Source organism: Mus musculus, chromosome 13 (genome assembly GCF_000001635.26).
Source record: "Mus musculus strain C57BL/6J chromosome 13, GRCm38.p6 C57BL/6J".
Lineage (NCBI taxonomy): Eukaryota > Metazoa > Chordata > Mammalia > Rodentia > Muridae > Mus > Mus musculus.
This window is the reverse complement of record NC_000079.6, coordinates 27,773,371-27,790,037: the sequence shown is the minus strand read 5'-3', so window position 1 is coordinate 27,790,037 and position 16,667 is coordinate 27,773,371. Positions and strand designations below refer to the sequence as shown.

At 36.0% G+C, this 16,667-nt stretch overlaps 1 protein-coding gene across 3 annotated transcripts; it reads left to right on the top strand.

Annotated features, from left to right (window-relative positions):
- Nucleotides 1-9,191: 9,191 nt before the first annotated feature.
- Nucleotides 9,192-16,438, top strand: Prl7c1 (prolactin family 7, subfamily c, member 1). Of its 3 annotated transcripts, none has more exons than XM_006516733.3 (6): nt 9,192-9,319; nt 11,054-11,229; nt 11,926-11,964; nt 13,730-13,837; nt 15,351-15,530; nt 16,120-16,438. In XM_006516733.3, the coding sequence occupies exons 1-6, from the start codon at nt 9,289-9,291 to the stop codon at nt 16,336-16,338; spliced, it is 753 nt and encodes a 250-aa protein (XP_006516796.1). In that variant the 5' UTR covers nt 9,192-9,288; the 3' UTR covers nt 16,339-16,438. The 3 variants fall into 3 exon arrangements, with proteins under 3 accessions (XP_006516796.1, NP_080482.1, NP_001355321.1); NM_026206.3 differs by having other exon boundaries at nt 9,234-9,319; nt 11,051-11,229; NM_001368392.1 differs by lacking the exon at nt 11,926-11,964 and having other exon boundaries at nt 9,234-9,319; nt 11,051-11,229.
- Nucleotides 16,439-16,667: the final 229 nt, after the last annotated feature.

Below are 16,667 nucleotides of genomic sequence, written 5' to 3'. Positions count from 1 at the left end.
GGAAAACCTGGACGAAATGGACAAATTTCTGGACAGATACCAGGTACCAAAGTTGAATCAGGATCAAGTTGACCATCTAAACAGTCCCATATCACCTAAAGAAATAGAAGCAGTTATTAATAGTCTCCCAACCAAAAAAAGCCCAGGACCAGATGGGTTTAGTGCAGAGTTCTATCAGACCTTCAAAGAAGATCTAATTCCAATTCTGCACAAACTATTTCACAAAATAGAAGTAGAAGGTACTCTACCCAACTCATTTTATGAAGCCACTATTACTCTGATACCTAAACCACAGAAAGACCCAACAAAGATAGAGAACTTCAGACCAATTTCTCTTATGAATATCGATGCAAAAAATCCTCAATAAAATTCTCGCTAACCGAATCCAAGAACACATTAAAGCAATCATCCATCCTGACGAAGTAGGTTTTATTCCAGGGATGCAGGGATGGTTTAATATACGAAAATCCATCAATGTAATCCATTATATAAACAAACTCAAAGACAAAAACCACATGATCATCTCGTTAGATGCAGAAAAAGCATTTGACAAGATCCAACACCCATTCATGATAAAAGTTCTGGAAAGATCAGGAATTCAAGGCCCATACCTAAACATGATGAAAGCAATCTACAGCAAACCAGTAGCCAACATCAAAGTAAATGGAGAGAAGCTGGAAGCAATCCCACTAAAATCAGGGACTAGACAAGGCTGCCCACTTTCTCCCTACCTTTTCAACATAGTACTTGAAGTATTAGCCAGAGCAATTTGACAACAAAAGGAGATCAAGGGGATACAAATTGGAAAAGAGGAAGTCAAAATATCACTTTTTGCAGATGATATGATAGTATATATAAGTGACCCTAAAAATTCTACCAGAGAACTCCTAAACCTGATAAACAGCTTCGGTGAAGTAGCTGGATATAAAATAAACTCAAACAAGTCAATGGCCTTTCTCTATACAAAGAATAAACAGGCTGAGAAAGAAATTAGGGAAACAACACCCTTCTCAATAGTCACAAATAATATAAAATATCTTGGCGTGACTCTAACTAAGGAAGTGAAAGATCTGTATGATAAAAACTTCAAATCTCTGAAGAAAGAAGTTAAGGAAGATCTCAGAAGATGGAAAGATCTCCCATGCTCATGGATTGGCAGGATCAACATTGTAAAAATGGCTATCTTGCCAAAAGCAATCTACAGATTCAATGCAATCCCCATCAAAATTCCAACTCAATTCTTCAACGAATTGGAAGGAGCAATTTGCAAATTTGTCTGGAATAACAAAAAACCTAGGATAGCAAAAAGTCTTCTCAAGGATAAAAGAACTTCTGGAGGAATCACCATGCCAGACCTAAAGCTTTACTACAGAGCAATTGTGATAAAAACTGCATGGTACTGGTATAGAGACAGACAAGTAGACCAATGGAATAGAATTGAAGACCCAGAAATGAACCCACACACCTATGGTCACTTGATATTCGACAAGGGAGCTAAAACCATCCAGTGGAAGAAAGACAGCATTTTCAACAATTGGTGCTGGCACAACTGGTTGTTATCGTGTAGAAGAATGCGAATCGATCCATACTTATCTCCTTGTCAAATCTAAGTGGATCAAGGAACTTCACATAAAACCAGAGACACTGAAACTTATAGAGGAGAAAGTGGGGAAAAGCCTTGAAGATATGGGCACAGGGGAAAAATTCCTGAACAGAACAGCAATGGCTTGTGCTGTAAGATCGAGAATTGACAAATGGGACCTAATGAAACTCCAAAGTTTCTGCAAGGCAAAAGACACCGTCAAGAAGACAAAAAGACCACCAACAGATTGGGAAAGGATCTTTACCTATCCTAAATCAGATAGGGGACTAATATCCAACATATATAAAGAACTCAAGAAGGTGGACTTCAGAAAATCAAATAACCCCATTAAAAAATGGGGCTCAGAACTGAACAAAGAATTCTCACCTGAGGAATACTGAATGGCAGAGAAGCACTTGAAAAAATGTTCAACATCCTTAATCATCAGGGAAATGCAAATCAAAACAACCCTGAGATTCCACCTCACACCAGTCAGAATGGCTAAGATGAACAATTCAGGTGACAGCAGATGCTGGAGTGGATGTGGAGAAAGAGGAACACTCCTCCATTGTTGGTGGGAGTGCAGGCTTGTACAACCACTCTGGAAATAAGTCTGGCGGTTCCTCAGAAAACTGGACATAGTACTACCGGAGGATCCAGCAATACCTCTCCTGGGCATATATCCAGAAGTTGCCCCAACTGGTAAGAAGGACACATGCTCCACTATGTTCATAGCAGCCTTATTTATAATAGCCAGAAGCTGGAAAGAACCTAGATGCCCCTCAACAGAGGAATGGATACAGAAAATGTGGTACATCTACACAATGGAGTACTACTCAGCTATTAAAAAGAATGAATTTATGAAATTCCTAGCCAAATGGATGGACCTGGAGGGCATCATCCTGAGTGAGGTAACACATTCACAAAGAAACTCACACAATATGTACTCACTGATAAGTGGATATTAGCCCCAAACCTAGGATACCCAAGATATAAGATATAATTTGCAAAACACATGAAACTCAAGAAGAATGAAGACTGAAGTGTGGACACTATGCCCCTCCTTAGATTTGGGAACAAAACACCCATGGAAGGAGTTACAGAGACAAAGTTTGGAGCTGAGATGAAAGGATGGACCATGTAGAGACTGCCATTTCCAGGGATCCACCCCATAATCAGCATCCAAACGCTGACACCATTGCATACACTAGCACGATTTTATTGAAAGGACCCAGATGTAGCTGTCTCTTGTGAGACTATGCCGGGGCCTAGCAAACACAGAAGTGGATGCTCACAGTCAGCTAATGGATGGATCATAGGGCTCCGAATGGAGGAGCTAGAGAAAGTAGCCAAGGACCTAAAGGGATCTGCAACCCTATAGGTGGAACAACATTATGAACTAACCAGTACCCCGGAGCTCTTGACTCTAGCTGCATATATATCAAAAGATGGCCTAGTCGGCCATCACTGGAAAGAGAGGCCCATTGGACTTGCAAAGTTTATATGCCCCAGTACAGGGGAACACCAGGGCCAAAAAGGGGGAGTGGGTGGGCAGGGGAGTGGGGGTGGGTGGATATGGGGGACTTTTGGTATAGCATTGGAAATGTAAATGAGTTAAATACCTAATAAAAAATGGAAAAAAAAAAGAAAAAAAAAAGAAAGAAAGTCAAAAACTGAAGCAGAAGGCTTAACTGCCAAAGAGTAGCTTGATAGCAATAAAACCAGAAGGATACTGTAGTTATAATGGAGGTAATCCAATCTGGTGGGATGTTGTTTTACTCCAGTTCAATTATACTCACATGATGAATTATATGAAGATGAATTTGGCTTTTGAAAGAACATTCAAATTATTCACTCCATTACTTATCAATAATAGTCTGGTTTTTAACATTTATGCATTGTAGAGTGTTTCATGCACCCTTATAGTCCAGATATGTATTGCTTTTTGTTCTTAGTACACATTTGTAAGCACAGTCCTTTTCCTGACTGTCTTTTGATTGTCATAACACTCCCTTTATTTCCATGTAGTCTAGTTTTGTATTCACTTGTTCAAGTCTTGTATAATCTCTAACTCCATATTTCAGTGACAGCAAACATTGAGAGTCTTCTTGGTTAACTGGGCAATAAGTTGGAATAAAAGATTATTTATCTGAAGACTCTGAGGCTTGAATTATGGTTGGGGAACTCCTTTTGCAGGATTTTAAAATAAAGATTCAAGTAAATATTTTAGAATTCCTATAGTAATGTCATAGGGACAATAAATGTTCATTTTGTAGCTTCTTAATTCTAGCTTAATTTCATGCATGGTTAACATTTTACTCCTAGTCTATTCTGGAGTAAGTAAAGATAAGAAGGCTGCCCCATATTCAATCATAGGTCAGCATCCATTCCAAAATTCCCTGCTTCTGGTAAAGAAACTAAAATTGGGAACATGAAAATGTACATACTATGAGAGGTGTAGGTCAAAGTGTCAGAAGGTGTGAAGAATGGTTCTGGTGAAGAAAATAGATCAACCATCTTTTCCAGATGTGAACCTTGTAAGCTACAATAACTACTGGCCTGAAAAGATGAGGTCATTGGTGCAATAGTACCAGAAATTTTATAGGAATTTGCCAACCATTTTCTGAATGTGGCAAAGGCGTGATCCAAAGGACAAAGCTAATGTCCAGTAACTAAGTGGAAAATGCAGGATTCAGCTGGCCATCGGACCTAAGAGAGAAAATACAGTGACTATCCTGCTAACTTCCTTACATAGTCTTAAACTGCCTCCAAGGTAGATTAGCACATCTATCAAGTGTCATGAGAGAAGGATCTTCTTGTACTAGATTTTTATTAATGCAGAGATTAAGAAGTGGTCAAAACTCAGAGAATGAGACACCGAGACTTAAATGAACTACCTGTCACAGGCTCTTTGCTCCTGGTACTCAAAGGTCAACATGAAAAAGAGGAGCATTGGTTATAAGAAACAGAAATAAGGGTTATACTAATATGAATTATAATTTTAAAGACAAAACAGGGACTTTGCACACACAGTTGTCACTGCATGCAAAGAATCTGTACATGATCAACTCAGTCAAAATTCCAGCTCATAAAGTCTCATCCCAGACTAAGGAGTTGTTTACAGTCAATGGCTGATTGAGGAAGAAGATTAAGATTTCTTAAAGAATATCATAACATACTTTTAGAAATGTTGATACCTCATGGCCAGGTAGATGTTCATATACTATTCAATATACTGTCAATATAATTGTACTTGGATGGTTTATAAAAGTGTGCATGAAGTTGGGAAGGGAAAGTACTGGTGGGGGTTACGGAAAGTTTGAAAGGGAATGGAGTAATTGAAACATTATATACATGTATGGGATTCCAAACAGCAACTAACTAGTATTTGGTTAAACCTTTTGAACTTCATGTCAAAGTCAACAGAACTATGAGACTCTGGAAAAATATCCATCATCTCACATCCATTTATCTTTCTGTCCTATATTCCTTCTGATACTTCATTTTGTACTAGCAATTAAGTGCAATCTTAGAACAAAGGAGAGCACTCTTGAATGTACAATTTCAATAACCTCCTGCATTCAAATACTCCTTTCCCTCTCATAATTGTTTTGCTAAATTCTCCTCTGCTTCATTTGTTTTTCTAGGTGATTTCAATTGTGTGAATCTATGAGATGGTAGATATTAGCATGACATAATGAACGGTTGTAATAGGATGGTTGAGATCCTTAAAAGTCAATGATAATACTCCAACAATTATGAGTTAATATTGAAATTCGTGCCTAGGAGGATGAAAGAAAACATCAACAATAAAAAAAAAACTATTGCTCTTAGTGTGTTGAAAGTAGCTTGGAAATGGAAAAAAATATGTGTCTGTTAACTGATGAATAGACCAGGAAAATGTGGTATTGATATACAATGGAATAATATTCTGATCTAAGCAAATCATGAAGTTTTCAAAGAAATAGATAGACCAAGAAAACCTGATATTGAACTAAGTAACCCAGGCCCAGAAAGACAAGTGTCACATTTACTCTGTCATTTGCAGTTCCTCAGATGTGAGTGTCCAACAGGGAGTATGCATGGGAGTCAAGAACTTATGAAGAGATCATAGGTGTGGGTGTTAGGTGACAAGGCTTAGAAGAGAAGTTGCAGGATATAGATGATATAATTGAGAAACAGAGAGGTGGCTCCAAATGGGAAAGATGAATGAATCAAGATAGGAGGAGAAGGAATGACAAATAACACCAAGGTTTTTAAAGAAAGCCTCAAGAAATCCTTTTATATTTACCTTAATTAAGCACAATAACTTAAGTGCATGTGCATATAAAAATATACACATCTCCTACCCTGTTCCTATACATATACATCTTAAAGGAAATTCAAGCACTTGGTCTGAGGATGTTTCCCACAACAATAGTCTAACAAAAGCCCCACTATCAGACATGGGAAAACCTTTGAAGGGTTGGTCATGGAAGTTCAAGTGACTCCTAAAACTATGTAACCTGTCAGTATAGCCATTGCTAGCCTCTCAGAGGTAATGGGAACCCCTATCAATGAATACACTAAACACTTAGGACACACAACTCAGATGATTCAAGTTGGATATGTCCTTAAAGCCTCTTTCTTGTGGTTTACCTTCTCTGACTCCAGAAAATACCTTGCAAGATGCCAAGAGAGGGAAAAAAATTAAACAGTCCTACCCAACTTCAACATCTATGAACTATAACAATTACCAGCAAGGCAACATATGCATAAAGGTACTATAAGTGTCACTCACATGTTGAGAGTAACAATTTTCTAATTTGACCTAGGGTTCACTCAACAAGAGAAAACCACCCCTTGTGCTGAAAACCCAACCTTCTCTATGCTAGGAAGGTCATAAATCTTAGAAAAACACTTCCTTCACATCTTAGACCTGTATCATTCCTTATTACACTGTAAATATTACCCTTTAACCCACAGGTAAGTGTAATCAGCCCCCCCATTAAAGTATCATCATTTTTCAACAAATGGAGAACAAAACTGAAAACCAAAACTGGACACAATGTAGAGTTCAAAGGACTATAAGAACCCCAGCTCTGATAAACTGACATAAACCTCACAGTTTCTGTGTTCAAGGCTTAGGGAACATCACAGGATAGGGGACAGAAACATGGAAAGAACAAGAATATCAAAAGGTAGCTGTCAACCACTCTATCCTAGAAATTACTCCATTAACAAAAGCTGAATAGCAGTGGGCATCTTAATATGGAAGGGGAAAACCTGCAGGCTTTCACTCCTACACAAAGAATCACAGGCAACTATTGACTGCTGGGAAAAAAATGTAGCCTCTCCCAGGAATGAACCCCCTTACTAATTGTTCAATGAAAAATAGTCAGCTTTAAAACTATAATCATACAAACAGCAAAAATAAACTCATTGGTTTCTAATTTTACATATTTATACATACACATAAATATATGTGTGTGAAAGAAATATAATAAAATAAGAGACTGCCAACCTCACACTAGGGGCAACATAAAAGTGATTCAAGGAAGGGTGATTGGGTGGGCCTAGGGGAAGGAAATGGAGGAGGAAGTGACATAGCTCTATTTTAACAAAAACATTAATAAATATATTCTCAAGAAATAAAAAAAAAACAGAACAGAACAACAACAACAAAACAAATGTAGCAAGGAGAGATGGCTCAGTGGTTTAAGAGTACAATGTTCTTGCAGAGAAAATGAGTTTGATTCCCAGCATCTGTGCAGGGTAGCTCACAGCTACCTAGAGATATAGCTTTGTTAAATAAGACACTCTTTTCTAGCCTTCATGTGGAGTCGCCTTTGTGCACAAATCCACACTCAAACACATACACACATGCATATAACCATTAAAATGAAAATGAAATCTTTGAAAAAAAAACAAGTAAGATACAACTTTAAAAACCCCATGGCTTATTTTCAGTTGTTTCTTTCAAGTATCAATTTGAACACAACAGAATCAATGGGAGTTATGGCCACATTTACTTCTCCATAAGACATTGTCTTTCCTAGGAGCAAATTGTTGTGGGGAACCTTCCAATTGTCCAAAGAATAGGTAACTTTGGAGGAACTCAGATTGATAAGGCCAGTCCAGGTGAGTGAGTTTAAAGGTCAACTCACACCTGCCACCCCAGCTAGCTTGTTAAGAGCAATCCTGGTTTGATTGCCTCCAGAAATCCCTTTGGCCACTGCCTTTTCATTGGTCGCATCTGTCTGTGGAAAGAGTTCGGGATTAGATGAACTATTTCCATCAAAAATGCTCTCATTTTCTCCCAGTTAATGAGTTCAACCTACTTGTCGTATATCCAGGCAGGGCTTTTCCAATTCTGATATGCACCATGATCACAAGCAGCGATTTCTCCATAGTGTATAAGACTTTACTTAATAAAAGTATACTATGTAATATCTGGACAGGATAAGTAACATAGGAGGTGTGATGTCATGGTCATCTTTATGACCCCATTTCTTACATCCAACTAAGCCCAGTGATCCAAATATAATTTTGCATTTATCATGAATTGATTTTCATTTGTCTGGTAGTCATCAAAGCCATAGAATCCTACATACTACCAGGAAACTACACGTTGTAGCTCTTCTTCATTTACATTAATTCTTCTTCAGATATCAGAGCTTCCCATAGACTTCCAATGAGCTTTGTGATGTAGAAGTTCCAGTGGCCACCTGTATAATCAACGTGTTCGATTTAAACAGTACCCAAATAAGAGCCTATGGTATGAGAAGTGACATATTTTGGGTTCATAGAAAGAAATCTTGTTTGATAGAAGATGACATAGTGTTGCTTATCTTCTAGAGTGCCAGATGATAGGCGGCTACTGCTGAGAACTGTCACTAAGAGATGCTAATTTAGGCCAAGTTAAGGTAATTACCAAGCCAAGCCAGATGTATCAACTCATCTAATGGTATCACAATCCTTATAGGTGTCACCAAATACATCTAAGTTAGATTTAAGCAAAGATTCATGGACAGAACATGATTGTTATAGTAAACTTTGTTTGAGGTCTATAGCGATCATATATTAGGCAGTAATCAGAAATTATTTGGTAGTGTTTGAAGGCATGAATATAACTTTCTACCTAAAGGCCTTCTAAACATCTGGATTTGAACACTGTGTGACTCTCATGGACCTAGAATATAATGGCAAAACGTTGAGTTGTCCCATGAGTATCTGCTGAGACTCAAAAGGTTTAAGCTGCTCATGCTGTGTGACTATAACTGTGACCTTGTGTTTTAATGCTCAGAATTAAAGTTATCTTATCCAAGATTCAGTAAATATTTCAGAAGTGGTCACCAAAGAACTTGAGAGCAAAAGGAAAGACCTGACTGTTTTCCTAGGTCATGAAATTCTGACAAATATTCATGGGGTAGAGATGACTGTTTATTCATAATTTAATTTGGAACCTGGTCTTGGACTTGAAATTAGCCAAATGATGGAGAAGAGACTACCTTAGTCCCAATTGTTATGGTGCTTTTGACATCATTGAGGCCAACGAAATATGGAGCCATTGTTGCGACTGCAGGTGTGTACTTCTTCCTGCCTCATAGCAGCTTGTGGCCTTGGGCATGGTACACTGCAATATGTAGAGGTGGGAAATTAAAGCAGAACTACTGTGAAGCAGATTTCCAGAATCAGTAGGCTAGCCGTGGCTGGACTCATTAGAGATGCTGCTGTCTTTGACTCATCCATCATTCTGTAAGTAATTCTGACCCTCTTTCTTCTAAGTAAGCTTAAACAATGCACTATGTTGAAAACCTTGTTTGGACAACTTGCTTCTTTGGTGATATTATTCTAACACATGAAGTGAATGGACCTTTATTTATGCCTAACTCACAAAAGGAAGGCCAGATGGTACTGAGAAGTACTTTCTAAGCCTTACTCTAGAAGAAAGCAACTCCACAGTAGGCCCTTATATCTGTGGTTTTGAAAAAGAAGCCTTCTTATCCTGGAGATTGACAGTGATGTCTAGAGACATTATTCATCATCTTAGTTAACCTAAGAAAAAGAAGAATAGTACCTGAGTATAATGGTAGAGAACATCAATGTATGTGGTCAATACTGATCCACCTCTAAAAGTAGATACTGATATTTGACTGTAATGATAACACAGAAGTTGATAGCTTCAATATATAAATACTGTAGAAGGAAGTAGTATGTTATTGTTTCTGGGAATCTGCTATGAGTTACAATACTTGAGTGAATTTAAACTTATCTCCAATTCTGGAAACATAATAGACATTGAGAGAAGATGTGGATCTATATTGCTTTGGTAATTTTGTACCAATTATATGTAACACCTCTACAATTTTTCCAATTACATTCATTAAAAGTTTAATGGAACAGAACATTTTTTTTTCAGATTTCTATCACTAGAGGTGAATGGATTTTTCATGCTGAGACATTTGCTGGTCCATCCTGCTGAGTGTATAAATTATTGATATGTTACAGTTCTGTTTTTATCTATCTGTAAAATAAAATTAATGATGAAACCAACATCAACATCATTATAAAAAGGAAAGGAAGATTTTGATAGAGCAATGGAAGTCGACAAACATATACTCTACTGAGTCATGTGATCACAAGTAAAGATTGGACTTTACAAATAACAATGCCTAGTGATACTTATATTTGATTATGGGCATCATTTCTGTTACCCTAATCTATATGAAAGTCCAATATGGTTAAGACATCCCACTGTGGGGTACAAAGTCTATAGTGTTGGCTTTTTTCTTCCTACACCACCTAAGAATAGGACTTAAGGAAAATCACTTAATTTCATAAGTGTCCTCTTTTGTTAATATAGCTTAATTGTATTACACTGGCCCATCTACCTACAAGGTTATTGTAAAGCTCAAATTCAGTAGAAAATAATCTGAATATTTTGGTAGAATGGCAAATGAATGTGTGTATTATTGTGATCAGGCAAAGCCAGTCTACATAATCCTTTCCATAACAAAAGTCTCTTCACCCTCAGTATTGAACAACAGGCAAGCATGTCTATATTCTTGCTAGGAATGAAGTTGAAATGGTAGTGTGCTGCTGTCCTTGCTATGAGGCAAATATTGCCTATTCAGTAACAAGAATGTCTGGGAGACGGTGACTACTTAAGATCAGCATAAATTTCCAATATACTATTCTGTCTCCAGAGAATGTCTTAAAAACACTCATTAATTTAAGAACCAAAATTTCAGAATAAGTTCTGATAATCCACAGCCAGACAATGTCTTCAAGTTTAGAAACTTGTATGAATGTAATTATTTAATTGAAGTTTTTTATAAGAAATTGTATATTCACTACCACATCTGTACAGTGACAGACCCGATGGTAGCAGGCAATGGAAGAAATAATCTTTTTTTGATAACTAAGAAAGAATTACCACTGATAACCTGAGATAGGTAATCCAATGTAACTTGTGTTTCTATACAGTAGCAATGCTCCCAATGTTGTTGATGTCAAACCTACTCCAGTGGGAGGGTGTGACTTCTGCTTCCATTCACCACATTGAGGATGACTATGGTGAGGCGTACCTCAAAGACTTGTTTGATCAAGCCATCAAACTCTCAAATGACACCATGGCTCTCACTATAGAAATGCGCATGATATTTGTAAGTATCTCACTTATTTCTGATTCAGCCAATGATTCGAGTATATTTCAGAATAGATCTAGTATATTTCTGACAATACAAGTTTCATAGAAAAAAAGAAAACACACGCTACTAAAAAATAGGACAAGGAGAATGGCACAATTTTGTGAGATTACAAAGACTTTAAAAGAATTCAATGACTTAGACATGATTTTCCTCCAGTAACATGATATTTTTCTTAAAATAACTTCTCCTTAAATTGACAAGTGTAGCATAAAACCCAATAGTTATATCTCAGAGAGAGATTTGATTTCCTTACGTTATTTGCAGGAGGATGGTCTCTATTGGTGTCTTCAGTTGGCAGACATCCCATAGAACAGAAGTGTAGTATAGTGACTTGTATAGAATGCAAAGAACAAATACAAATTGTACTGGTGCCAGTAAGGAAATATAAAAATAATATAAAGCCTCTTAGAAACTCCTAAACACCAGTGGTCATTGTATAAAAGTTTTGTAGGGGATGCTTATTAGAAAGAGGGCAGGTTTAGAAGGAACATAGTTTGTCACTTTCCAGTGGCTGTATGTTATCTGTTTGAAGCCAGGCAGTGTTAGTGAGGAGATAATAGAGCCAGAGAATCCATCTCTGCATTTTCAGTAGGCACACACTCATCCTATGCTCACTCACAATTTTCCTTTTATCCCCTCATGCTGTTACAGTTCTCTGATGGCTTCTCCTCAAATATGTTCAGAAAAATTGTAAGTATCTCACTGATTTTTATCTTCTTCAAAACAAAGCAGCCAAAAAACAAGAAAGCAAAGAAACAAACAAATAACAACCCAGAATCTTCATACTATGATTTGGACTGTAATTTGAATGAGGAGAACCCTACAACAATTTTCAAGACTATTCCTCCAGAAATTAAAGAAAACCATACTTAAAAAAGAGAATGAGAAGGGGGCAATCTGACAAATCTTTGGGATATCTGATTGATGAGAAGGGAAAGAAGAGAAGAGGAGAGAAAATAAAAGCAGAAAAGGAAAGGAAAGGAAAGGAAAGGAAAGGAAAGGAAAGGAAAGGAAAGGAAAGGAAAGGAAAGGAAAGGAAAACATAGGAACTTTAGTGTGATTAGACTATAAAGCCTCAGGAATCATGTGTAAGAATTACAGTGGGGTGGAAGTCTTATCTCCCAGGCATCCTCATCAGGACTCACGCTCCAGTGTCCCTTCTCTCGTGGTGTACTGCTGCTTTCCTATAAAATTTAACTGCATTGTAATGCATGTGCACAGGGACTACAAACATAAATAGGACACCATGTCAGACAAGGAGAGGACACTAAGCTAATGGCCTTTTATGAACTCTCAACTGCTAGAAGTCATTGTTGATAGGTCTCAGAAGCCATAGTTTCTTTTGTTGGAGGGTTGGTTTAGAACTGAAACTAGATTTTTCTCTAACTGGTGGTAATATATTATGTGTTCAAGATCAGTAATGGCAAGAGAAAATAAAGAGTATAACAGCATCCCAAGAATGTCTGTATTTGAAATAAATGTGTGTTTATATTGTCTTTTTAATCCTGAGATTTTTTTCTAGATAGGATTTCTCTGTGTAATTATGGCTGTCCTGGAACTTACACTGTAAACCAGGCTAGCCTCAAACTCACAGAAATCTGCATTCCTCTGCCTCCAAAATGCTAGAATTATAGGTGTGTACCACAACCACCCAGTTCCTCAGAATTTTTTATTCCTCATTATTGACTAATCCCTTTTAATTCTGAACATTCTTAGTAATCCATTAAACTTTCACAAAATAGCTTTTATTAATATTACATCAAATGTACTTTAAATACTATATTTAAATTAATATATTTATGTGCTTATATATTAATGGATACATAAACATTAATTTCTATTTTATGTTTTTAATTGATTTTTTATTATTTTATGGATAAGTATTTCTTATCTAATTATTAATAAAGATTAATAAATTTATACTTACTACTAATAAAATTCTATTCAAATGTTATGTTTAACTTAGTATGATACAAGTTGTAAGTGTTCAATGTTAGTAAAAAAAATCTGTAATTTTATAATACCTAGAAGCATTTCAGTTTATACAAACACAAAATAAAGATTAATAAATACAGCTAAATAGAAACTATGGCATTGGGATCATATCATAAACAGATTTTCTTTGAAACATTTTATATTTATAATTTTAATATTTTCAGCTTTTTCCCACCAAACAAAAATTACTGAGGTATGAGAATAAGAGAGCATAGTAAAGAGGGAAAAAGGCTGAGAAGTTAAAAATAATTTGATGAATACCAAGTTGAGATTACAATTTAATAGGAAAATATAGGTAAAAGGGTAACTTTTCAAATTTCCTCATTTCAGATTTTATGTAGTGCTTATGTGTAAAAAGAAAAAATTACAGAGCTATTGAATTAATCCATATGCTCATCATGGATTTATTTCCTCAATCCCCAAATCAGAACTAACTCAGTTTCTATTTTACCATTTTTAGGTATTGGATTTTCTCAAGGACCATAAGCACATGATTGAGACTCTCAACAGCTGCCACACATTTTCCCTCAGTGTTCCAGAAACCTTGGAGGAAGCCAGAAAGATCTCAGTGAGTCCTCGAGCCAGGGTTTTCACCTAAATAACTGAAGGGACAATCTTGCTTTTGCCATTTCTTAGGTTCTTATAAACACTAAAATTAAACATGCAGAAGAATGGGATAAGAGTGAGTAATTAAAGAAAAAAATCTGTGAGGTAGGTGGTGAATTATAAGCTAAACTAAATGTTAAAAAATATTGTAGGAGAATCATAAAACTCCAGACATGACCCAAAAATTTCTTATTATTTGGATATTATTTATTATTATGTAATAAATAATTATTATTTATTAACTTAGTTGGATATCCCTGGATAGAAAACAAAAACAAAAACAAAAAACCCACAAAAACATTTCTGTCTTTTCCTAAGACATGGAACCACAATTGTCTTCATCATCTATCACTTATGTCTCCCCACTGGTGGTGAAATTCCCATTACTGGCCCTCACACAGACTATTCTTAATTCTCACAACTCTCCTGCTTCTGATTTTTCTGACATTTGTACTTTCTACTGAGGCTTTTTCTGTACAAATTAGTCTTATATTTATATGTAAAGTTTCTATACCCTCACTTGTTATGAGGTCTACATATCCCAGAAACTGCATTTATAATTTTTGTGATCTTTTTCTTCTGATTCAATGCCATAACTTATCTCCTAATGAATTAATTTGATATCATTCTGAAAAAAATAAGAACAGGGGAAGGAAAACAGTTAAAGAAAAAGGGGAATGTTTGTAAATGTTTTTAGTGACCTACTCCAGGACTAGGTAGTTCACAGAGTATTATTTTTATTTTTATTATCACTGAAAAAATTCCTCCTAAAAGCAACCTGAGTTAATAAAAGTGAGGATTTAAAAGATTAATGTAAGTGGTTCTTGTCCATGACTAGTAAGAATGGGTATCTGTTATTTATCCAATTCAAGCCTAAATTCTTAGTCACATGGCATCAACCTCCCAGCAACCTCTATGCCATCATCATTTGGTGTTATTAAAGCTATTTGTACCATTGTTCTTCTCCTGTACATGCTGACAAATAGATGGTTCTGCTAGAACATCTATCAGTACAGGTTGCCTTCAATATATCTTTCTATTGTTATTCTAAAATAACCTAGTTATCATAATTTAGTATGGTTATGATCAATCTAGTTTACTAGAATGGTTAATCTGAGTTAAATGATTTATAATTTGGGCTGCAGGTATCTTTCTTTCTGAGTCACAAGCAAAGCCTCAGATGCCTGTGAACAAGCAAAACAGCCAAGTATGTAAATTTTACATGCAGAGCAGGTGGTAGAATTTCATGTGGACAGCAGAATATGATAAGTATTCTAGATCATTACAAAAAAATGTAGTTCTTTATATAAGTTGTTTCATTCTGGCAAAATATAAGTGAATGGTTGAAATTTACAGTTGTATATCACTTATCCACATGAGTAGTTGTGTTAGTTCATCCTTTCTAATTAAAAACATGTAACAAATTCTTGTTTATTTCATTTATCTCAATATTGTTGATCCTTTTTGATGAACAGCTTGAAGACTTCCTGAAAATTATAGTCAGCATATTGAATTCCTGGAATAAACCACTGTACCACCTAGAGACTGAACTCCACTGTATGAAAGGTGCCCCTGATGCAATTTTAATAAGAGCCAACGCCATCAGGACCCTAAACAGAGAACTTCTAGAGACTATCCTGATGATACTCAGCAGGGTAAGCTCTCTTCCTGCCTTCCACTTTACTTCATCATAAATGATCTGACTTCTGTAGTAAATGAGGAATTTTGATACATAGCACTTCTCATGAACACAATGTAGACATTCCATCTTACATGCAGCTGCATTACAATGATGGACATAAAATGAAGCTGTTCTTAACAATCATTTGGAAAGTAACTTTTCTAAGCAAAGTGACATATCCTGATTATTTTATTCTCTCTAATCCCATTCACCCCTGGCCTGTCTACCACCTATTGAGAAAACTGTCAATAGTGCTTTCATTGTCCCTTGGATACACAGATCTACTCTCAGGTGACAATTTCCTAGTCTTCTATCTAGTCATGGAATATCATACTTTAACTAATATTAATTTATTGTAAGAAAATGTATACATTTATCTCCAATCTAGCTTTAGATACCAGATTTGTAGTTGTTTGTGCTAGATCTATGGAAATCCATGTTTCTGGCCAACATTTTATAATAGTACTATTTCCCTAAATATAATTTAATATTTAGAATGAAAAATGACAACAACATATAATTTGTTGTAATATTAATTGTCTGACTATGCTTTTGACCATTAGGTTCATCCTGGAATGGAGGAGAATACTGACTACCCTTTATGGACAGATCTGGCATCCTTACAGGCAACTAACAAAGAACGTCAATTTTTTGCTCTTTATAAATTGTTTTACTGTCTGCGTGTTGACACATTTACAGTTGACCATTATCTCAAGTACTTGATGTGTATGCTTTATAGTGATGATATCTGCACCTCTGTAAAGTTTTATGAAGATCCTTGATGAACCGTTTCCAAGTTTCTTATAATTTTATACTTTTCAAGGTATGCATGAACATAATGGTTCTCTTTCATAAAATAAAAAGAGACACAAAAGCACCTTACACTATTCACTTCACTTAACATTCTTTCCATTCAATTATGCCATCACACAGGTGATGCCAACTTGTGGAGTGGTGGATGTAGGCTGAAAAATAGATGGCAATTCCATTCTGTGAGATTTCTTTGTGTGTGTAATGGAAGTTTATAAGAAGGAATTTTAGAATTGTGGGAAGTCTCTTCATTGCGACACCTTTTCAAAGACCTCAAAGTGGCACAATTTTGAAATAACAA